The sequence below is a fragment of the Gossypium arboreum genome, chromosome 7 (assembly GCF_025698485.1).
Source record: "Gossypium arboreum isolate Shixiya-1 chromosome 7, ASM2569848v2, whole genome shotgun sequence".
Taxonomy (NCBI): domain Eukaryota; kingdom Viridiplantae; phylum Streptophyta; class Magnoliopsida; order Malvales; family Malvaceae; genus Gossypium; species Gossypium arboreum.
Genome location: NC_069076.1, coordinates 81,253,480 through 81,277,424, shown reverse-complemented (window position 1 = coordinate 81,277,424; position 23,945 = coordinate 81,253,480). Strand labels below are relative to the sequence as shown.

Below are 23,945 nucleotides of genomic sequence, written 5' to 3'. Positions count from 1 at the left end.
CTTTTTCGCTATCTTTTATCCTAATACGGCTCCCACGCTATGTTCGCTTGCATCGCATATAATTTCAAAGGGATAGTTCCAGTCTGGTGCTTGTACTATAGGGGCGGTTACCAACTTTTGCTTAAGTGTATCAAAAGCCTCCTTGCATTTTGAGTCAAACTCAAATTTTTTGTCTTTCTACAACAGCTCGCACAATGGTTCAGCTATTTTTGAGAAGTTTTTTATAAAACGCCTGTAAAATCCTGCATGGCCAAGAAAAGAACGTATCTCTCTAACAGTAGAGGGATATGGCAAAGAATTTCTAATGTCAATTTTGGCCTTATCAACCTCAATTCCCTTAGATGAGACTATATGACCTAGAATCAAACCTTTGTCTACCATAAAATGACACTTTTCATAGTTCAAGACAAGATTAAATTCTATGCACCTGTTCAAAATTATCGTAAGGTTTTCAAGGCATTTAGTAAAACAATTTCCGTACACGGTAAAATCATCCATAAAAACTTCAATAATTTTTTCTACATATTCAGAAAATATACTCATCATGCATCTCTGGAAGGTAGCAGTGCGTTACAAAGTCCAAATGGCATCCTCCTCAGATGCAAAGCGTGCGAACGGGCATGTAAAAGTGGTCTTTCACGGTCTTCGGCGCAACAGGATCTAGAAGAAACACGAATATCTATCAAGACAACAAAAGTAAGTTTTACCAGCTAAACGTTCAAGCATTTGATCTATAAAAGGAAGAGGGAAATGATCTTTTCTAGTATAAGCGTTCAACTTCCTCAGAATCGATGCGCACACGCCACCCGATTCGCACTTTCGGACCCGTACTAAGTCGCCTCAAGATTTTCTTTCTTTGTCACGCCTGCTTTTTTTGGGCACGACTTTCTACGGACTTACCCATTTCTTTGTCGAAATGGGGAAAATGATGTCAGCATCCAGCAGCTTAATTATTTCTTTTTTCACCACCTCCATCATATTTGGGTTTAAGCGTCTTTGTGCCTCTCTCCTTGGTTTCTTGTTCTCCTCCAAGTAAATCTTGTGGGTACATGTCAAAGGGCTTATCCCCTTCAAGTCAGCAATGGTCCAGCCAATCGCCTCCTTATGACTCTTTAGTACCTGGATCAAACTTTCCTCCTCGGGTTTAGAGAGTTTATTTGAAATTATAATGGGTAAGGTATTACCTTTTCCTAAAAATGCATACTTGCGATGCGCGGGAAGTGGTTTCAATTCCAAATCTGGAGCCTACACAACAGAAGGTAGAAGTTTAGTTTCTGATGGTGATAATAATGTCTTAACAAATTCATAATCATCATATCTATATTCAGATTCGTCTTCATAAGTTGACTCAAAAGTCTCGTCCACTAATGAGTCAATCAGGTCGACGCGGTTTACGCTCAAGATTTCGCTTGGATGGCTAATTGCATCGTAAACATTGAATTTCACGATCTCCCCATCAAATTCCATCGTAAGAGTCTTTGCTTGGACATCGATCTTGGTGCTAGCAAGATCTAAGAAAGGGTCGCCCAACAGAGGTGCGAAGATCCAGCAGTGTTGTCCTCCTCCATCTTAATTACGTAGAAATCTGCAGGGAAATAAGTTCATTAAATTTTACCAAGACGTCCTCGAGACTCCTTCGGGATGCACAATAGACTGCATCGCCAATTGAATAATAACACCGTCTTTGTCAAAAACCGCGTTAAGTGATTCATAAATAGAATAAGGCATTACATTTATTGAGGCCCCTAGATCACACATAGCCTTCTTAATTCCCAAATGGCCAATTTTGCATGGAATAGCGAACATACCCCTATCTTTGCATTTAACCGGCATTTTTCACTGTAGAACTGCCGAAACATTCTCACCAACACTTACCTTTTCATTACCTGTTAGTTTTCGTTTGTTGGTGCAAAGTTATTTGAGGAACTTGGCATACTGCGGAATCTTTCTAATGGCATCTAACAGTGGTAAGTTGATCTCAACATTCCTGAATATTTCGAGGATCTCCTTGTCTTCCTTACTTTTTCGACACTGATTTAATCGTCCTGGGAATGGAGGTTGGATTTTCGGCAGTGGGGGTTTTGTTCGGATCTGTTCGTCGTTTCCTGGAGTTTCCTGGGCGATTTCTTGACCAAGATTCTTGCCAGGAACTGGTTTCAGGATCTTTCCGCTTCGTAATGTTACTGCATTCGCATTCTGCCTCGGGTTTGGTTCTGTTTGTGATGGCAGTTTCCCTTGAGAGTTTAATTTCTCAATTGATGTGGTCAACTCCCTTATGGATGCTTGGTTTCGCTAAAACCCTTCATTTCTCTTTGGAAATTGAGAGTTTGCTGTTGAAAATCAAGGACATTAGTTGCTAATTTATTGACCAAAGTTTCTAAAGAATTACCTGAATCTTGCAACTGTTGTGGGGCTCGATTTTGGTATGGCTGGTTATATCGTGGATTAGCCCCATAACTAAAATTAGGGTGGTCCCTCCATCCTGGGTTGTAGGTATTGGCGTAAGGGTTGTATCGTCTTTGTGGTGGCCCAGGAAAATTTCCCACAGTATCTAAATGGGCCATAGAATCATCACACAGACTAGGGCACGCATCAATCGTATGTTCAGGTGTAGCACATATTCCACATACTCGGGCTGGTTTCGATTTTTCTGTAACAAGGGATTTCACAATAAACCCTAAACCCTAAACCCTAAACCTATCAAGTCTATCTTCAATGGTAGAATTACTTAGCTGGTGAACCTTTCTAGGGGGTTCAGGATTGGCTCGAAATTGCTGGGAATTTGCGACCATTGTGGAGATTAAGTCCTTGCTTGTTGTGGAGTCATGTTGACTAACGCTCCTCCACTCATGGCATCTACCATATTCATCTCCATGGGTTTCAAGCCTTCATAAAAGTCTTGGAGCAAAGACTGTTCCGTTATACCGTGTTGTGGGCAACTTGCACACAACTTCTTAAATCGCTCCCAATAGTCGTATAGAGTCTCGTGTCTTTTTGCCTTATGCCCACGATTTCTCTTTTTAACTCACCGCTTCGTGATGCAGGGAAAAACACATTAAGGAATAAACGAGATAGATCATTAAGTTGTAATGGATCCGGGGTAAATAAAATAACCATTCCTGGTGAATCATAGGGAAAAAGGAAAGCGCAATTTAATTTGATCCTCGATTACCCCGAGGTTTCATACTCAAACAAACCATATGGAATTCTTTTAAATGCTTGTGGGGTTTTATTTTGTAACCCACGGAAAGTTGGCGATGAGTGAATCAAGCGACTTTAATTCAAAATCAGTATCCATAGTAGGATACGCGATGCATAGTGGCGGTTGTTACATCCGCTTGACGATTCTCGAATTGTCTCGAGCCATAAGTTGAGGTGTTAAATTAGGGTTTTCGTCAACCCTAGTGTTCAAGACTTCTTCGGGGAATCGACTTCTTCTTCTTTACTTTCTAACGTTTGAGTAGGGTTTTCGTTAACCCTAGACTCTACTTCGTCGTCGATTCTAATTTCTGGCGGTGGATTGCTTTGAGTTCCAACCACCACTGACTGCTTTTTCCTTAGTTTTATTTCCTTTCGATTTCTGGGTCGAACGCAAGAGTACCTGGAGCAGATCTGGTCATAGAAAACAAAGAAAAACAAGATTAGTATGTTGCCGATCCCCGACAACGGCGCCAAAATTTGATGCGGTCGTTGAGAGCACCAAAAATAACCTATTCCCTGTAAAATAATAAAAATAGAAAAAGAATAGTAAAGGGAAACTAGGGTCGAATCCTCAGGGACCGGATTATACGAATGCTTGTTTCTCGAAATCATAGACAGAATTGTGCCCAAAAAAACCTGCGTTCCTAGAAAAAATAAAAAAAAATAGATTTTAAGAATTGATTTTGGAAGCGAAAATAAAATTAAAACAGATTTTAAAGTTTCTTGAAATTATGATTACGAAAATAATAAAAATAATAAAAGAGTTTTAAGTGAAAAGAAATTCTTATGGAAAGTTCCACCTCCGGTTGTCTCATTCGCCTTGGGCTCAATCCTTGGCTTTGGATGATCCTTCTCGACTCGAGTAAGCCAGTTATAGTGGAAGAGGACGCCTCGACCACCAGCTCCAAAGATTAGACTTACGATTTTTAGGGAACCCGACTCTAGCCAGTAATCTATGCTAGATCAACGCTTCTCAATGGCGAATCCCGCCATTTTGTCTCTTTGGCTCGCCAACCTCGACGTAGTAAGTTAACGAACCGACTATGCAATCCTTCCAAAACATACAAAGCGGCCGCCTTTGCATATCTTTGAAAAGCTTACTTCTTAAGGGCCATGGACTAAGCGTCCACCAGAAAAGTGAGAAACGATGAATACTTGGCGAGAAGGCTAAGTCTGATTCTAGGCCTCAAGAACCTTTTTGGGAAAATATTGACAACTTTTGGCTAGAAGGGTTTTAGTGGCTCATGATAATTGTGGGAAAGAAAATAAATAAAAATATAGAAAAGAAATTTTATTGAAAAGAAATATGAAAGAACAAAAGACTTTTGGGGAGAGTGTTTATAGAAAAGATCCTCCAAATAGAGTCACTTCACCCCTATTTATAGTGCTAGGAGATAGTCTAATTGAACTTAAATTCTAAAAGATAAATACATTTAATTAAAGATAAACAAACATAATTAAAATAAAATCCTAAATTTGAATAATCCTAATAATTATCTTAATATTAATTATCCTAATAGAATAAAAGAAAATAGAGTCTTCCAAAATAAAATCTCTTCTATTTGCTTTTAAGTCCTTGTGCCTTCCATGTTCGCACTTTTGACACCATATTTGTCCCACGTTGCATATTGGCCCATTTAATCTCCAAATTGACGCTTTTTCCCTTGAATTTACTTTTCACCTCCAATTTAGTCCCTAAAAGATAAAAAGACATAAATAGCTCAAATTAGTAGGCTCAAGCTCAAAATAAACACATGATTAATATATAAAAACACGCCAGTTTAGAGTATTATCAGCCACATAGGTGGCTGGCCAAGGGGTGGCTCTTTGGCTGCTATTTTTAGCAAATTTCAGCTGCCACACTCAGCTATAAAAGCCCCCTTGGTTGATCATTCAAAGCATCTCATTCATTCCTTATTCATTTCACAACACTTTTATCCTCTCTCATTCTTTTTCTCTCGTTTTTTTCATTTCAATTCCCTTGCTTTTGTGCCGATTTCTTCCCTTGGAAAAGGGGTGTTCTTCAACCATTTTGGAGCAGCAATTGAGTGTTCACTGAAGCTTTGATCGACGAGGACAACAAGAAGGAAGAATGGAGCAACCAAGTCAAGCCTCGGAAAACCACCGGATTTGATTCTTGTTCCCTATCTCTTTAATTTTTGTTGTTGTTATGATGAACATATCTATGAGTATTCATGTTGTTGGAATGGATAATTTGATTAGCTTAGCTTGAATTTAATTCGTGTTGGGTTGATTGCATTTCGTCTTCTTAAATTGTTAAAATTATGTTTATATTGTTATAGGCCTCGGTAAAATGCTTGATTAAGTAAAATCATGCCTAAGTTATTTTTGCGTTACGACTGTAAGGTAACTAATGAATTAATTATTTAAACAGATTGAAATTGTAATAATTGACATAATATTTGATCAGTGAATGTTTATTCTTCTAAGGTAGCTGAAGGTTAAATTAGCAATGTATCTGGCGATATTATTGCCTTGCATAACTTGCAAGATTATTGTGATTAAACTGTTTCAAGGTAGGGATACCTTGTTACCTCACATAGTCTTTTATGTGCTTATTAGATTTAATTAATCATTTGAATTGACATAGGGATATTTAAGAGATTAGTTCAATTTAATAAGTATGTATGTGCAATAACATGTTTGCTTATTAAAATCTGTCTAATCGTTTGAATTAACATAGGGATATGTTAAGAGATGAATGGATTTGTGTAGGTGAATATGCTCATAAGTTAGCCAATTACTGAGTTGCCGTGAATTTATTCGTAACAACATAAACATGAGTTTAATAATTCTAAGTTAAAGAAATGTAATTAATCCAACACAATTATGTCATCTTGATTAAATCATATTTTGAAATCGTGCATTTGAGATTTATTTATTTAGTTTACTTAGTTTAAAATCTTAGTTTTTAATCACCCTCTTCAAACAAAATTTTCTTCACCAAAATGTTTTAAATAGCATTCATAAATAATTCTTTTCACAGTCTCTATGGGTACGATAACTCGACATTTACTTGTTACTTTATCATTTATTGCGGTTGTGTACACTTGCACATTTCTATCATTCCACTTACTGACGGGGATTTTAATCTCCTTAATAATACAATTTTTGATGAGGAAATTAAAGCTGCTCTGTTTGACATGGCACCTTTGAGGGCTTTAGGAAGTGATGGTTATCACGTCTTTTTTTATCAGAGTCAATGGGATCATGTGGTGCCTCCGTTTGTAGATGGGTTAAGGGTATCTTTGCTGGTGATAGTTTTGATTTGGAGTTGAATAACTCGTTTATTGTTTTTATCCCTAAAATTTAAAATCTAGAAGGTTCCACTCAGTTTCGACAAATCAATTTATGTTTTGTTCTCTATAAACTGGTTATGAAAATCATTGCTAACCGATTTAAAGTAGTCTTTCTGAAAATTATAGCTCCTGAGCAAACTGGCTTTTTAGCAGGATGGAACATCGCTGACAACATTGTCATTGCACAAGAAGCTATTCACTCTATGAGGAGCATGCAAAAAAACACGAGATGGATGTCCATCAAGATTGATCTAGAGAAAGCCTACGATTGAGTGCGTTGGGATTTCATTAACACGTTGCTTCAAGTTGCAGGCATTCTTAATTTTTTATGTAATGTTATTATGTTTGCAATTTCTAGTTCTACTTTGCAGGTTTTGTAGAACGGAGTTCCAACTCTGAAATTTTGGCGAGCTAGAAGCATTCGACAAGGTTGCTCTTTATCTCCTTATTTGTTTATTTTATGCATGGAATGGTTGGGTCACAGTATAAATGCTGTCATTGATACTGGCAATTAGAATCCTATTTGTCTAGCTCGCAATGGTCCACCGCTTTCCCATCTTTTTTCGTTGATGATTTGATCCTTTTTTGTCATGCTGACGAGTATCAAGCTTAGGTCACCAAAGGCATCCTCGATAAATTTTGTAATTATTCGGGTCACAGGATTAATATGAGGAAGGCAAATATTTTTTTCTCCAAAAGTGTTGATGGCAGGTTAGAGAGCCATATTAGTAGTTTTTTTTTTTGTTTCCAGGAAGTGAGCAATTTGGAGTCTTATCTAGGTGTAATCTTTTTCTATGAGAAGGTCACCAACAACACGTTACGCTTCGTGGTTGATTAGGTGATTAGCAAGCTGTCTAGATGAGATGCCAGACAGCTTTTCTTGGTAGGTAAGATAACTTTAGCTCAATCAGTTTTTCTTTCTATCCCAAGTTATTTTATGCAAACAATGATGGTTCCTAAAGGCTTATGTGATGAGATCGAGCGCATTGTATGGAAATTTGTCTGGGGATCTAATAATGGTAATGCTAAGGTGGCCTTGGTAAGTTGGGATTCAATGTGCCAACCGAAAGCTCATAGGGGTCTTGGTCTAAGGCATTTGAAGGACCATAACACTTCTTTCATGATGAATGTGGGTTTTAACATTGTCTCTAATGTTAATGCCCTATGGGTTCGGGTCCTTCGGACAAAGTATGGGATTTCTAGTGGTTTGCTTGAAAATTTATCAAGAGGGCATTGTTCCTTTTTATGGAGATCCATTGCTAAGGTTTGGCCATTTATCCATGAAAACCTTGTTTGGTCTGTTGGAGATGGTAATAATATTCAATGTTGGCGTGACCCTTGGATTCCAAATTGTGGACCCTTATTTTCTCAAATTTCGTGCCCTTTTAACCTTAATATGGATTATCCTCTTAGTAGTAGGGGTGTGCAAATTTCGAGTAAAATCAAATTAATTCGGTTAACCGATCGAATTCGGTTAATCGGTCGGTTAACTGAATTACTTCGATCAGGGGTCGATTAATAATTTTTTGGAAGTTCGATTAATGATTAATTCGGTTCGAAATCGATCGGTTAATCGAATTTAATAAATAATATTATAATATATAAGTATTCGGTCGGTTCAGTTAATTTTTTGGAAATATAAATTAATCGGTTGGTTAAGTCGATTAATTTTTTATATGTTTTATACTTGTTTTAACAAAAAAACAAAAATATATATAAATTTCGGTTAATTCGATTAACCGTCCGATTTAACTGAAAAAGTTCGGTTTGGTATTTTTTTTGAAAAATTTTCGGTTCGGTTAACGGTTAAGGGTTTAAAAGGGTCGGTTAATTCAATTAATGGTAATTCGAGTCGATTAATCGATTGAACACCCCTACTTAGTAGTATGATTGCAGGTGATGGTTCATGGAATTTGGATATTTTCAGGTAGTGGGTTTTAGATTAGGTTATTAACAAAATTGTTAGAGTTTCATTGCCTCTCCTTTTTTGGGCCCGGATAAAATAGTATGGGGTGCCACATCGATTGGCTCCTTTTCTCTTAAAAGTGCTTATGGAAAGATTCGTGGTGGTGCACTGAATCCAAAAGAACGTATTTGGGAGTTACCTTGGACACTTAAAGGCCCTCAACGGATTTGTTTCTTCTTATGGCTTGCCTTTAAGCATCGTTTACTTACGAATGCTAAAAGGGTAATGAGAGGCATTGGGAATAACAACTCTTGTGGTTTTTGTGGGTAGGATTATGAGGATGTGTTGTATTTACTCAGAGATTGCTCTGCTGCCAGAATCATTTGGGATAAACTCATTCCAGAAGAAAGACTTTCCAAATTTTATAATGGTTCCCTCCACAATTGAATGACGAATAATCTTCAGAATCATTTCTCTATTATTTTAGATGGGGTGGATTGGCCGTGTCTCTTTGGGAGTATCGCTTGGCGTATTTAAAAGAATCGTAACCTACTTTTCAAGGCTTTTCCTGGAGTTACGAAAAGGTCCTTAAAATTTCTTATAGTTGGGCAAAACAATATTCTTTAGTGTCGAAAGTAGTAGTTCACAAGTTACAAAGTTGTCCTCCTACTTCATATACAACTAGCAGTTGGGTAAGATTGAGAACAGATGGTTCGGTTAAACTCGATGAAGGCTTTGCAATAGTTGGAGATTTTGTGGTCGATCAGAATGATGGGTGGATCATGGGGTTCTGCAGGTATTTGGGTAATTGTATGGTGTTAAAGGCTAAACTTTGGGGGATTTTGGATGCTTTAAACTTTTTTTTGGACAGAAGTTTCGAAAGGGTCTTAATCCAAATTGATAGTATTGAGACTGTTAACACTATTCAATAAGGCTTTTCAGGAAATTCCAATTCTGCACTTGTCAGAAGAATTATTATATTCTAACACAAATAAAGCAATAGAAGGTTCGTCATTGCTGATAGCCTAGCTAAGTCTATTCTTTTTAGAAGATTAAGCTTAACATTGGTCAAAGATCCAAGGATCTAATTTATTGATTTTGTAACTCTTTCTTAAAAAAAAAAAAAAAAGGTCTTCCATCAAAACATGATTTGGCCATGTATACCATATTTCCCTAAATTTGAAATGAAACCCATTTAAATCCCTAATTATTTTAAAAAATCGGCATATTTGCAGGATAATCCGTTTATAATTGATTAGCATCAGTGGGTTTAATAAAAAATAATTTTAAATTTTAAATAAAAATCATCAGTTCTCTCTCTGCCGCCGCACATCCCAAGTCTCCAGCATTTTTCTAAAGCTCTCTCTCCTTGTTGCTTTGTTACTTTCACTCGTTTTAACTATTCTCCTCTTTTCTTTTCTTTTTTTCCCTTTAAAACACTTCATTTGTTCTTGATTTTTAGCTGTTTAGTATAATCTATTACCGCATTTGAATTAAAAGAATCCTTTCGGTATATTTGGGCTAAAACAAAGAGATGGTTGCGGCCACAAACGGAGCAGAGCAGATCCCTACAGAAACAATTCAGGATATAGTTGAGGAACTGCTTGAGGTTTTAAACCAAGTTTTTCTTATTATTTCTTCCATTCTGTTATTGGGTTATTTCCACTATCTTATGAAATTCTATGCCTTTTTTTTCTTTTTTTCTTTTTTTGGGAATGATAGAATATTGAAAGGAAAGAAATTGCATTTTCTTTACTAGTATACTTGGTAGGAACATATTGTCTGTTTAGTGTTCTGTAAGATTGCAAAGGGAAAGGAAAGGAAAGGAAATTAAACTGAAAATCATGTTGATGCTACTTATTATTAGTATTATGCTTCAAATCATTACACTATTAGTATTTTCATTCACTTAGAACTTCATACTCAAATTAAGTTCTAGCTATTCTATGATTGACAGGCTGCGAGGTATGATGATCTCGATGATCTTAAAAGACTAGCATCTATAGGCGTCTCTCTTGATTCTAAGGATTCACAAGGCCGAACAGGTTTCCTATTGATTTTATGGATTTTATGCTCTCTCAAATTACTTTACTTATCGACCAGGTCTCTTGCTCACTTCTTATTAGTTTCATGTTAGACATAATTGTCTTAAATGCAGTTTTCTACCTTTATCATGATAAGGTAAAATGTGACCTGTCTGGTAGTTTTATTGGGTCAATTTTGTCTCAGCCTGGGACATTTCTTTATTTGTTTGAGTTATCATGTTCGGTTTTGTTGAGAAGATTGGAGTCTATTATTGACTAGGAGCTGTTTTACACGAGGTGCAAAGGATGCTGTGGCATGTTTTGAGATCTTGAATCCATTTATTGCAGTCTTTTGATCTAGGTGGTGGTGTAAGGGTCTAACTTAGCTATACAATTGCTTGACCTAAGGTTTCCCGAGTTTGATGTTGAAACACAACCTGCTAGGTATAGTTAATGAAAAATATTAAATTGAAAAGTACTTCAACCAAAAGCTTTTTGTTTTCTTTTGTACATATCATCTTATGAAAAAGCTTGCAAGAGTGTTGTGGATGCTTCATGGGCCAAACCTGTACTAGAAAAGGTCATTAGTTTTGATTCTTTGATTAATTCTTAGGTTTTTTAATTGTGATTTTATTGCAGTTTCTTTCTTTTCTATAATAGGTTTCTTATTTATGTAAGAAGATCGATCAAAGGGAGTGAAACGTATGTTAGGAAAGTTTTGATTCTCTAATTAAAGTTGAACTTATGTTAGGAAAGGACAAATGTAGTGATCTTTCCTACTCTATTGTTGCGGCAACCATCTTTTTGGTTTAGCCCAAATATTCTAAAAGGACAAATGTAGTGATAAATTATACTAAACAGCTAAAAATCAAGAACAAGTAAGGGTCTTTAAAGGGATGGTTAAAAAGATATCAAAATATTAAGTTAAAATATTAAATGGAGACAATATTATCTAATGCAAAAGAAAAATCAAATCATATATATCATACATATATCACTGCATTTGATCTGAAAAAAATCAAATTCAAAGTTTCCTTTCAATATATTTGGGTTGGGCTAAAACAAAAAGATCGTTGTCGCAACAAACAAAGTAGAGTAGATCCCTACAAAAACAATTTAGGTTACCATTGAGGAATTGCATGAAGTTTCACACCCTTTGATTGACCTTATTACATAAATAGGAAACTAATGGTTTTTCCTTTAAGTTCGCCTTTAATTTAGGATACCATAGCTTCACCCTCAATTTGTAAGGTGAGCCTATGTTAGGAAAGACCATTAGTTTTGATTTCTTCCCTTTCTATAATAGGTTTCCTTTTAGTTGTGATCTTATTTTAGTTGATTTTTTAATTCATTGGCGATAGATGAGAAAATCACTGAAGCTTATGAAAAGGAGTGAAACCTTAAGGACTTGTTAGAGAGACTATATTCCTTTTAAAGTTTTGATAAAAAATTGAGTTAGGTTTTATTATTCTATTTGCCCTTAAGGATATATTTTATTACATTATTAGGAAACCTATAATTTAAGCTCATCAAAACGAAAATATATTACCAATGTTGTAGAAAGGAAACAAATCAATTGAAACAAAATCTCAATCGAGAAACCTAGAGAAAGAAATCTAGTGAAATAAAATTACAATTGAGAAACCTATTAGAAAATCAACACTAATGTCCTTTCCTGAAGAAAGAAAGAAATCACCATTGCCTTCTCCTGTTTCCACTAGATCAGCTGTCTCCACTCAATCTGGCTCATTTGTCCAACTTGCCCATTCATCATTAGGTGGTTTTGTAGCATTCAAGGGGTTCACAAAATGGTTGAGTCCATCACTTATGGTCAAAAGGAAGCAAAAGGGGCTCTATTTTTGGTGTGGAGCCAAATGCCACATTGGTCACAAATATGTCAAAAGTCAGTTGTATCAGATGTTGTTGTAGTCACCTTGTGAGGAGGAAGTGGAAGAATTTCAAGAATGCTCAGACAAGCTGGATGATCCTTCTAGGGAAGGAGAACAACCACAAACACCTACACCGTCCCTACATGCAATTAAAGGGTCACAGGGCCCTTACACTATAAGATTTGAGGCAAATTAGGGCTCAGCTAAGGCCATTTTCTTAGTGGATTCAAGGAGTACTCATAACTTCCTAGTTACAATACTGGTAACTAGATTGGCTTTACCTGTTTAGCAGCAGTAGCAGATGAGGGTCACTGTAGTTGATGGGAGGCAACTCTTTACTAGGGGTACATGCATGGGTGTAGAATGGGAGGTTCAATGGGTGAGTTTTATTGCTGATTTCATGATTTTACCTTTTAAGGGGTGTGATGTAGTCCAAGGAATACAATCGCTACTTCCCCTAAGATCAATAAATTGGAACTTTGGTTCTATGACCATGCAATTCTCTTCTAAATGAGTTCCTTGCACTATTCAAGGCATTCTACCAAGCAACATTTAAGTAATGAAACATGGACAGTCAACCAAATGTTTGTCAACGATTGGTAAGGAGATGGATCCTTATGCCTCGTTCATGACTCAAGCTAGCCAAGTGACCTTGTCAGTAGTCTCCTCTCGAGCCACACCTGAGGAATTATAGTTACTCCTTGATGAATTTGGAGATATTTTCCAAGTTATTACTGGCATACCTCTTCCCAAGCTCCAAGATCACAAAATTCCTCTTAAGGATGAAGGGGTAGTTGTCAAAGTCAGACCCTACAGGTACCCCATGATTCAAATGTCTGAATTGGAAAAATTAATCAGAGAGATGCTTTAAGCTGGCATAGTGAAGAAAAAAGATGGCAGCTGGAGGCTCTGTAGATTATAGACAACTCAACTAGCTGACAATCAAAGATCGGTTTCCAATTCTAATTATTGAGGAGCTTCTTGATGAATTGGGACAGGCTAGGGTGTTCTCCAAGCTGGATCTGAGATCTGGTTATCACCAGATTAGAATGAATGAAGCTAACATTCCAAAAATGACCTTCAAAGCTCATGAATGTCATTATGAGTTTTTGGTGATGCCTTATACTCTCAAAAGTGCAGGCATCTTACCAAGTAGACTCTCAAGGTTCAAAAACTGTGCTTAGAGGTCCAACAGCAAGGTACTAAGCACCTTAAGTATGTTTAGGATGGCATTCCTCAGAAGAAAAGGTAAGATTGTGGTGGGGTGGGGGATGTGAATAGTCTCAAGCACGAGTTGTTCTAGCATTTCCACTCCAGTGCTATAAGGGGACACTCACAGGTTCATGCAACCAAGAATAGAATGGCAAGTCTTTTGTATTGGAGAGAACTATCCAGTGATGTTAAGAGGTGGCAAGGGAATGCTCCATATGTCAAAGGTGTAAATCAAATAATGTTGCTCCTCTTGGACTGTTGCAACCTCTTCCCATTCCAGAAAGCGCTTGGTCATCCATCTTTATGGATTTCATAGGGGACTCTAAGGGTAAGAATGTTATCTTTGTGGTAGTTGACTGCTTTACTAAGTATGGCCATTTTCTGGCCCTATCACACCTTTATACTATTGTTGTGGCTCAAGAGTTCATGGACCATATCAATAAATTGCATTGCATGCCAAATTCAATAATATCAAATAGAGACAAGGTGTTCATTAGCAATTTCTGGTAGGATCTATTCAGAAGGGTGGGTACCAAACTCCATCTTTCCATTGCCCATCATCTAGAGACAGATGGGTAGACTAAGGTTCTAAATAGGTGCCTTGAGGGGTATCTCAGATGTATGTCTGGGGAGAGGCAACAAGATTGGCAAAACTGGCTTCCACTAGCTGAGTGGTGGTATAATTCTACATGTTATTCAGCCATCCAACTCACCCCCTATGAACCACTTTATGGTCAACCTCCCCCTCATCCTATACCCTATTTAGCTGGAACTTCACTGGTGGCTATTATTGACAGGAGTCTACAGCATTGCGAGGTTGCAAAGAAATTGCTACAATACCATTTAAAAAGGGCACGACAGAATAAGACAACAAGTAGATAAGAACAAGACAGACGGTTTGAAGTAGGGGACTTGACTTATTTGAAACTCTAGCCATATAGGCAACACTTAATGAGAAGGGTATTGAATTAGAATCTTGCACCAAAGTTTTTTGGCCCTTTCTTGGTGGAGGGTAGAGTGGGATAGCTTACAAACTTCAAGTACCCCTAGGATCTCGAGTACACCTTACTTTCCATGTCTCTCGGCTCAAAAAGCATGTGGGAGTAGTACCTGTCTAGGCCGCCTTACCAGTAATTGATGCTCATGGGGCATGGGCTAAAGAACTTGTTAGAATCATGGATAGGCCAATGGTGAAGCGAGGAAACATTGCTATCACCAAAGTACTGGTGGAATGGGCAAATTTTTTCCCTAAGAATGCTACTTGGGAGTCAATTGACCATTTAAAGGATGCCTTTCCCCATCTTGATCCTTGAGGACAAGTATCCATTCGAGAAGGAGGTATTTGTTAAGGGACGAAACTAGAATAAGGAACATTTGGCTTGATGGGAAAATGCAATGTTTAGGAATGGGTTTTAATGAAACGATGTGTAGCATGGTTTAATGAAATAGAGTTTAATGAAATAGAGCGTTTAAAGGCTTTGTCTGTACTGTTAGTTTTACCGTTCATTTTAACTAACTTTTAAGAACAACTCTCTTTTATTTTTCCCTATATATCTGGATGTAATTGGGTAGGGGTGGTTATGAAAGGAAACTGTTAAGCACACAATTTCTCTTCAATCAATTTCTTCTCCTTTTTCTCTTTGTTTTTGTTTTTGCTTTCTTATTCCTTCCTCTAGTTTCATTCTTATTAGCAGATGGATTGGGAAATTGCTTGTTCAACTTTTTAGGGGTTGTTACCACTGTTATGCCACAGGGAGAGAGAGAGATTGTTTAAGGATCATCCAAAATCCTTCTCCTTTACTAGTTAGCTTTAGAGATTGATTGTGGTTGGGCAATGAAAAATTGATAAATAAGGCAAGAAGGGTTGGAGAGAAATCAAGAGCTGATTTTATGATTAAGTGCTTGCATGGCAAAAGGGTACCCTATTTTCAAGATTTCCACAATAACATCATTGCCAGGTTAAGATTACATTAATATTAGTTTTTTAGATGCTATAATATGATTTTTTGAAGAGACACCATATATTTGTTATAACCCTACTTAACAAAGCACAAGTCAATAATTCATGTATTGTAGGATTTCGGGTTGGACTTTTAGGGTGGGTTTGGATGGACAGTGCGTTTACATGCGGTTAATGTAGAAACAGCGGTGGCAGTGAGATTAGATACTATAGCCTGAGACAAAAAGTAAGCTAAATGCACCGCACCGCCCATCCAAACCCACACTAATTCCCATCATTTTGTCAATGTTTAGGAAAGTATTGTAGTTAATCCAAAATTTTGGATTTGGAGTTCCATTTTTCACTAGTGGTCAACGTTGTGCTAATTTATAGAAATTTCTTTTGCCATTTTGGTCTTCATTTGTGCTTATCAGTTGTTGTCTTCTTTTGCTATGCTTTTTGAAAAGAAAATTTGTGTGTATATTTCACTAAAAACTATGATTTTCTCTTGCAGCACTTCACATGGCTGCGGCTAATGGACATCTTGATATTGTGGAGTATCTCATTGGTAGAGGAGTGGTGAGAAAACTGTCTTATGAATATTTTCTGTGGTTATTTAATACATAACATCACTTTATTTACTGAGTTTTCTGAAAGACCAGTATTATGACTGAATACTTGAATAAAAGAAGAGGCATGTACTATGTTTTTGAGGTTTAAATATAATTTAAAATAAGAGGGAAAAAAGGTATATTATTCAATTAAGTTCAGAAATATAATAAACTATTTTGATGTTTGTAGCAGAGGCAATATCCATGTTGTAAATAAATTTGGATTAAGTAAGAGTCATTTAGCTTCCAAACTTGATGGGTGGTTGGATTTGGTGCATAGTGTAAATGAAAGAAAAAATAAGTTATCATCAACTTTGTTCTCTTTACACCAACTGTTAATGGACCCTACTAAGTTTAAAAAGGAAAAGATAAATACTTGAAATTATTAGTGAGCAAAGTAGAAATTTACATTTATTTTTTAGGTAAAATACAAAAATAGTACACTATCCATACCAAGGTATTTTGTCCACAAGTTCCCTGCAGTGCAAGCTACATGGGTGAGGAGGGGACAGGTAGTAAAGCAATTATTTCTTCCGTCTACAAGAAGCTAGACAAATATGTTACTCAGTAACCTTGTTAGGACACTTTCAACTTTCATGCATGCCAACCTAGGGCTTTTGGCATTTGAGGTTAAAATTAAGCTGTAATTGATGGCTCACTTGTAGTCTTTTCATGAAGATAGAAGATTTCATTGTTAAATTCCTTTGCTAGAAGTCAAGGTTGAGTTGTTTAAAAGGGCTGGGTCATTTCTTGTATAGACTTGATAAGCTTGAGCTGCACGTTTGATTTTTGACCTCAAGAGGCCCAATTGTAAAATTCCTTTAACTTTTTTCCTTTTGCTTCTTCTTCCCTCCCAGTTTTAACACTTGTCTCCATAATTTCTGATCCAAGCTTTTGATCGTCGTCTTCACACTCTTGATTAAGAAGTCATGTCTCCTTTTTCTCTTGTGTTTGCCAGAGAGCTCTCATTTTCTCTTTCCAACATGATGGATTCTCTTTGATGTTTTCTTCGATCACCCTTGCTCACCCTGCTAGATGGATTACAAAAACACAGCAATTGCAGTTGCTCTTGTTTTTCCCCCTTTTCATTCTAATTGAGTTTGGTTTCAATGTGTTCAGTTCCTTTAGTTACATATAAATAGCCATTCATATATGATGAATATGAACAGATAGTGTTTATCTAGACATTTTCTGAGATCATGTTGTTACCTTACTCTAGTTCTAGACCTTGCTTACCCTTATTGATGCAATGATTTTATATTGATTTTTCATTTTGTTTTGCCTAGACAAATGCTGCCAATAAGGTGTCTCTTATTTATATTTGGCGAACGATAAGCATGCACAAATATTGTTGGGTATAATTTATCTATAAAAAGTAATGAAACTTTCCTGACTATCAACAACGTAAAGCATTTTCCATGAGTGTATAAACATGGATTTTATTTACTTTCCTGTTTGGATTAATTTCCCTTATTATGTTGTTCTGTTGGTTGGTGCCATTTTATGTCTTGGTTAGAATAATGGTTTCACTAGTAAAATCTTGAAAAGCAATGATCCAAGAGTGAAGTTGAAAGTTTGCGAGTTGAACTGCAATATCAAAACGATATAAGAAATTTTTGCGTATCTTACCCTTGCTCAGATTTCTGGCCAAAAGAAAAACTACAAGTTCAGTTTAAGGAACATTCAGGACTCAAGGTTATACAAATCAAATTTGGTTATGAATTAAAGTTCAAGCAAGGTTTGTTGAGAAGAATTTATAAGTTAATAATGTAAATTTTATGGGGATATTTAAAGATGTGATTGTTTGGTAATTTTACATTCTCAAAATGCCTTTCTTGGGCTGGTTTAGGTTTCTGATGGTTTATGAACTGGACTAGAGATTGTACTCTTGGATTTGGGCCTTTGGAAACTGGACACAAGAAATAGGCCAATGACCAGTTGCTGTATAAGTAATCATATTACAAATCATTCAAATAGGTATTCCTTGCTCGAGATTTGTATGTATATCCTATATGTTCGTATATGTACATATCACAATGTATCACAGGACTTCTGATAATAGAACAAAATTCTGCTAGGATACTCTTATAAAAATGAGAACAATAGGATGAATGAGAAACTTAAGGATCTTTATACCACTATCAAAACGGGTAGGATAAAATAAATAGATCGCAAACAGGCTTTTGGGGGTTGGGAATAGATGGCTTTGAACCCTTAATTTTTAAAATCAATGGATTTTCCTCTTACTATGAATTTTGCACTTTATTGGAGAATGTTGGCTTTGGAGCAAGGTGGTACAAATTAATTTAAGGAACTCTGACTTCTCTAGTTGATGTTCAGGGGTTGACAGTATTCCTCGTTCTTGCTAAGAGCTTTGTAGCTAACTAGCTATCTAACCAATAACTCTCTTTAAAATTTCAATATGGAAAGATATCAAAAAAGTTAGAAACCGTTTGGTTAATTGGATTTAAGATTGTTCTCCAATTCAAGTAGTTGGCATATGAGTGAAGAAGTGTGGGTGAATATTCAAGGATTAATTTGTATAGCAGTTTTTCTTCTTTGTTTTTTTTCCTTTTTTTTTTCACCTTTTCTGGAGCATCTTGTTTCTCATTTTGAAGCTTTTACATGATCAGGATGTTAATGCTTCTAATGTGGAGAACAATACCCCTCTTCATTGGGCTTGTCTCAATGGGCACGTTGAGGTAAATTATTGCTGCTCCTGTTTGCTATAGTCTTTCATTTTCGCTGTTCGTATGCAAGGTTTGATTTCTGCTATAAATGCTGGTGACAGGTAGTTAAGAAATTAGTTTCAGCAGGAGCAAATGTAAGTCTTCTAAACAGGTGAGTTGTTTGTGATGCTTTTTTTGCTCTTCTTTTTCAACTATTAAGTACATGATTTTTTATGGAACTGGATATGAACAGTCATGAACGGACTCCTATTGATGAAGCTGTCAGCGTGGGAAAGATGGATGTTATCGATGCAATTAATGCCACAATGGCAGAATTGGAGCTTACTGGCGTCAATGTTTCCTGATATCGGCCCTCCTAATGGAAGCATTGGTTTATAATCTGAAAAGTATGTGCCTTTTCTTATACAAACTTACGAGTTAGCTTATAAATATAATTGTCATCCCCTCTTGGTCCCTGATAGTACAATTTTTTGTTGATTGTCATATTGGTCCATTAGTGGGTGCCTTTCAACTATGCCTAAATACTTGATGCTCTTGTAGTTCTTTGATATGATAGATGTATGTTTTAACAAGAATTTTCGTCTCACCCTTTGCAAACAGAAGCATCCCATTTATGCTTGCCAAAAGTGAGTGATGCTAATGGAGGAATAAGCTTCCCCTTCCCCTGATAAATTAACTAAGAATTCAAGATACTTTCCCCTGTTTGCATTTTATGGTGGCATCAAACTCTTGTTTAGTAATTGAAATACAGAATTATGCTGCATGAGGCTTCTCTTTATGATAATATTTTTTTTTCCTTTATGGGGTGCTTCCAGTAATTAGCTGTTATATGTAATATATTATATAAGATGAAAGTAGTTGTGGAGTTTGTGCTTGAAGGCACTGTTTTCTGCATCTCAAGCAATTAAAAAGCCACTTCTCATTCCTTTTGCCTAAACATTTTAAAGTATCCGTGTCTGGCACAATTTTAAATATATATATAAAGCTTTAGAAGAAAAATGAGTATATTTGTGCCGGATACATACACGTATTTTGACACTCGACCTTGAATTTGGGTAACGTAACACTCGTCAACGAGCAACAGTTGGGTGTTCTCATTTTACTGGGAAGCATAGGGAATAATTGTAGTGGAGTTGAGCGACCTAGATTTGTTGTTGAAGTGGACATTCTTTTAAGTTGTGGAAAGCATTCATGATTGCATTTACACCCGCAACCCATTAAAACCCCTTAGTTTATAGTATATAATCTGTCCCACCAAAAGAGTGGTCATCTTTATGAAGAAAAAGCGGTTTAGGTTTCTACTATTACTTGAATGAATATGTACTCTTTCGAATCAATTTCTTTTCCGGGATACATAAATTATTGTTATTTTCCTTTGAAAATCTTGGTGCTATATTGGATGAATAGAAGGAATCTCGTTTATTCCAGCAAGTTGATCTTGCATCAATTTATTAAGCTGAATGTATTGATGATTTTTTTAAATTTTTTTTTGATTAATTTGTGTTAATTAGGAGTTGATTAAGAAAAATCAAAATTAAAATTATTTTAGTAAATGTAAAGCTAAAGGGCTAAAGATTTTGTATTTTTTTTATTAATTTACGGTTAAAAAAGTATTAATCTTTTTTACTTGGAAAAAAATACGCGTTTTCTACATCATTTCCTTGGTAAACAAATTTAACCTACATCCATGAACTTGATAGTGCCATCGCGTGGCAACGTTTTTTTATTTCATATTTGAGATTGGAATTTTCTTTTGGGAATAGAGATGTTTCTCAATAACATGCTCATCTCTTCTAAACGTTAGACATGCTTTCGGTAAATATAAGTGCAATGAGTAACAAAAATGAAGTACTACATAATTATGTAATGGTATAAATGCAACTTTTTTCTAATTTTTACCTTTGTTTATGAGTGTAGAGAAAATAGGTTAATAAATGGAGCATGACAGCATTACCAACCAAAAAGAGATTTTTGAATATGTTGTACCCAAACCCCTTTAATTTAATAGGTATTAATTAATATATAGAGATAGACAAGCACCCGACCAAACTTTGCCTTCTCATTGCCCACACTTTGATCTAAGTTTTATAATAAAAACAAACATGAAAAAAGGAGATTGTACAATCCTAAAGTCAAGAAAATCGAAGCAGATGTTAAATTGATGTTGTTATTTTGGTTTTCTACTTCTATCGCTCTAAAGAAAGGTTTAATTGATTTTGAATGTATTGCACCAATTCGAACAAGCTATAACTACCAAATGAATTCATCCACCTGACTATTATTATTATTATTATTATTATTATTTCACCCCTAATAACTAATTTCATATTAAAAGTTGAAACCAAATCTTCTTACCAAAGTTCGTCTGCATGTGCATGCTCTTGCTTCCATTGTATAACACAAGCAAAATGCATGCCGTACTTGTATACAAACTTAAGTTTCCCTTCTTTTATATTCAATCCTACACTAAGATCTCTAAAACTAGATAAATTAGTAGTAATTGTTTTTTAACCATCCTCTTGCTCTGGACCAATACTCTAACCGATCCCTAAACCATGAGGGTGCTGCAAAAATTTTTGCTTTAGCCGAAAGTGAAAGGACGTGCGTTGAGGGTTTTGTCGATACCCTTAATATTTTTACACCTGGCATGGAAAGGAAAGCGTACAAAAGAATGTAAGAGATGCAATTACACATTTCACGACCACTCAAAAACCATGTCCGGGAGGGTTCTGTACTTGAAACGATGGGAATCGTTTGGAGATTGTTTATTGCATAAAGCTTACTTGTCATACGTACAAAATAATATTTAGAAATTATTTATAAGATAATTACCATTCATTGTATAAAGCTTACAACTTGTCATATATGCATTTATTGTATAATGGTAATATTTAGATGGTCAATCATGTGCATTACATGCAACAGTATCCGACAAACCACCCAACTTAGAATAAAGCTAACACAAAATATAATACATATATTACAAGTTACGACGTTAAAGGCACATAATGGACTTGGAAGGCTAGTATTACTTACCAACACAGCAATTACAAGATGGAATCTCTCCCTTAACAGCTGCATTGCGTAATTTCAATCAATAGTGTTCACTACATTCATACTCTACTTAAATAAATAACCACACACTAAAAACACATGTTGATTCATTATATTAATCAAAAGCATAACGGAATCAAACATTTATCAACTTATCACTCCTTTTATCAATGGGCACTAAAAACACTGAATGCATGTGATTGTAAGTAATTAATTAATTTGAAAATCACCAAACAATTCAATGTCCCACTCTTATCAATCAACAGGTTGAAATGAAGCAGATGCTTCTACCATGTGCTGTCTGAATTTAGATTTATATAAAACAACTCATTAAGAATTGCACTCAATCATAATTATGTCAGATGCAGATAACTATCTCTACATGCCAACATGACAAAACATGTAAAACTAAAAACAGACATAATAGTTGAATACCAATATATAAATATTTTTATTTCTTTTTACTAACTTTTTCATTTCTCTATATACTCCTTTCCGAACAAGTATCAAACACAAGTGCTTCCCTTCGATGCATTTAAAGGTTGACAAAGGAAGCTACTAACCTCCTACAGCATTTTACATGTGCATTTAAAGGTGGGAAGCACTAGATCTTCTAAATTCTCAAAGCACCGACCTGTAAAAGCGTTGAGTTTTTTAAGGCATCTTGTTTACATATGCAGTAATGAGAGGAAAGAAACCAATGTAAAAGTTCCAGACAAAAAGAAGATTAATTTTTAAAGTTCAAACCCTTCACAATGCTTTCAAACATTGACGGATAAACAGATGAATAGCCAAAACCTTAATAACATAACCATTGCAGTTGCATGCAAACGGATTCCTACGAAAACATGAAATCTAAGGAGAAATATAATTATATAAAAAGGTAAAAAGCCTAGGAGAATAATATGATATTTGATGGAAATATAGTGCAAACTCACTTCATAAATCATCTAACTTGCAAAATCTTTCATATCTAAAGGAATCTTCATCATCTGACAATAAACAACTTAAGTCGTTAGATATCTTCAATTCGTAATCAATAAGAAATCTGGAATTTCTTTCCCTTCATTGTAAATGTAAAAGGAAATTTGCATATTTCTGGATACTTCAGCTTGAGTCATATGTACGGACAATGTAGCAAGGATCAACCATGTCAATGCAAGTTCTCGACAGACACAGAAATAAAAATAGAGAAGTGGATACAGTCATGTGTGGTAGATGTTTAGTTGTCTGATAAAGTGAAGTGCTTCAAACAACAACGCGACTGTCTTTTTCGGTGCACACATGGTTTTAAGAGGCGGCATTTTAGATTAGCATAAAACAAAATACAAGTAATATGGAAGGAAATAAGGATAATGGTAATCCACATGATGAAATCCACTTATTACAATAATATATCTAAAAGGGGACAACATGCCAACGGGCCGAAAGTAAGAGCCAAACAAACAATTAAATACAGGGTTTATCTTATTTTAATCCGTATCAGTCAACAATTATACACAAGCCAAAGAGATAGGTTACAAAATCTTGCACAACTCTAGGGAAAAAAGGAAAAAGTATGGCTTGAAGCTAAACAGACAAATCCGTCGCAAGTTATACACTTTAATACCAAGAACAAAACCGACATATGCTGATAGAATATTGAGTAAATGTCCAGTTAATTGCAAAACGTATTATAAGTACGACACACATATATTACATTGAGGTCTAAATTTGCGTAAGGAACATTTCTAATACTAGGATAACAAAAGAAGCAAGTACATCAAACATTCATGAATGCATGCAACTGCAGGCTTGTCCACATTGCAAAAATGCTATAGCGATGAATTGGACCAACATCCGACTAATCATGAATTCCACGTTTGCTTCTGTTTCATTACTAATCATAAAACTAAACTAGTAGGATTAAAGAAATTTACCACTCAAGCATTGCACCAGCAAATTAAGTAGTGTGTGGATATTCATGGCACTGTCTTTTGATGATGGAAAGCACTTTGTACTGTAGATTTCACTTTTGTCAAAACACAACTCTAATGATAAAACGGGAATAAGAAAAAAGCAAACAAGTTTTATCAACACAAAATATTCAAGAACTACAA

General features: G+C 35.6%; 1 protein-coding gene across 1 annotated transcript; it reads left to right on the top strand.

The window, feature by feature from the left end:
* The first annotated feature begins 9,634 nt into the window (after positions 1 to 9,634).
* LOC108477508 (ankyrin repeat-containing protein P16F5.05c) lies at positions 9,635 to 19,367 on the top strand. Its single transcript, XM_017780283.2, has 6 exons — positions 9,635 to 10,036; positions 10,385 to 10,472; positions 16,006 to 16,070; positions 18,736 to 18,804; positions 18,894 to 18,943; positions 19,025 to 19,367. Exons 1-6 carry the CDS (start codon positions 9,962 to 9,964, stop codon positions 19,134 to 19,136), a joined length of 459 nt encoding a protein of 152 aa, XP_017635772.1. The 5' UTR covers positions 9,635 to 9,961; the 3' UTR covers positions 19,137 to 19,367.
* Positions 19,368 to 23,945: the final 4,578 nt, after the last annotated feature.

Coding starts and splice junctions, on each gene's coding strand:
- LOC108477508 (XM_017780283.2), top strand. CDS start 9,962: ATGGTTGCGGCCACAAACGGAGCAGAGCAGATCCCTACAGAAACAATT. Junction 10,473..16,005: donor GGATTCACAAGGCCGAACAG/GTTTCCTATTGA, acceptor TTTCTCTTGCAG/CACTTCACATGGCTGCGGCT. Junction 16,071..18,735: donor ATCTCATTGGTAGAGGAGTG/GTGAGAAAACTG, acceptor TTACATGATCAG/GATGTTAATGCTTCTAATGT.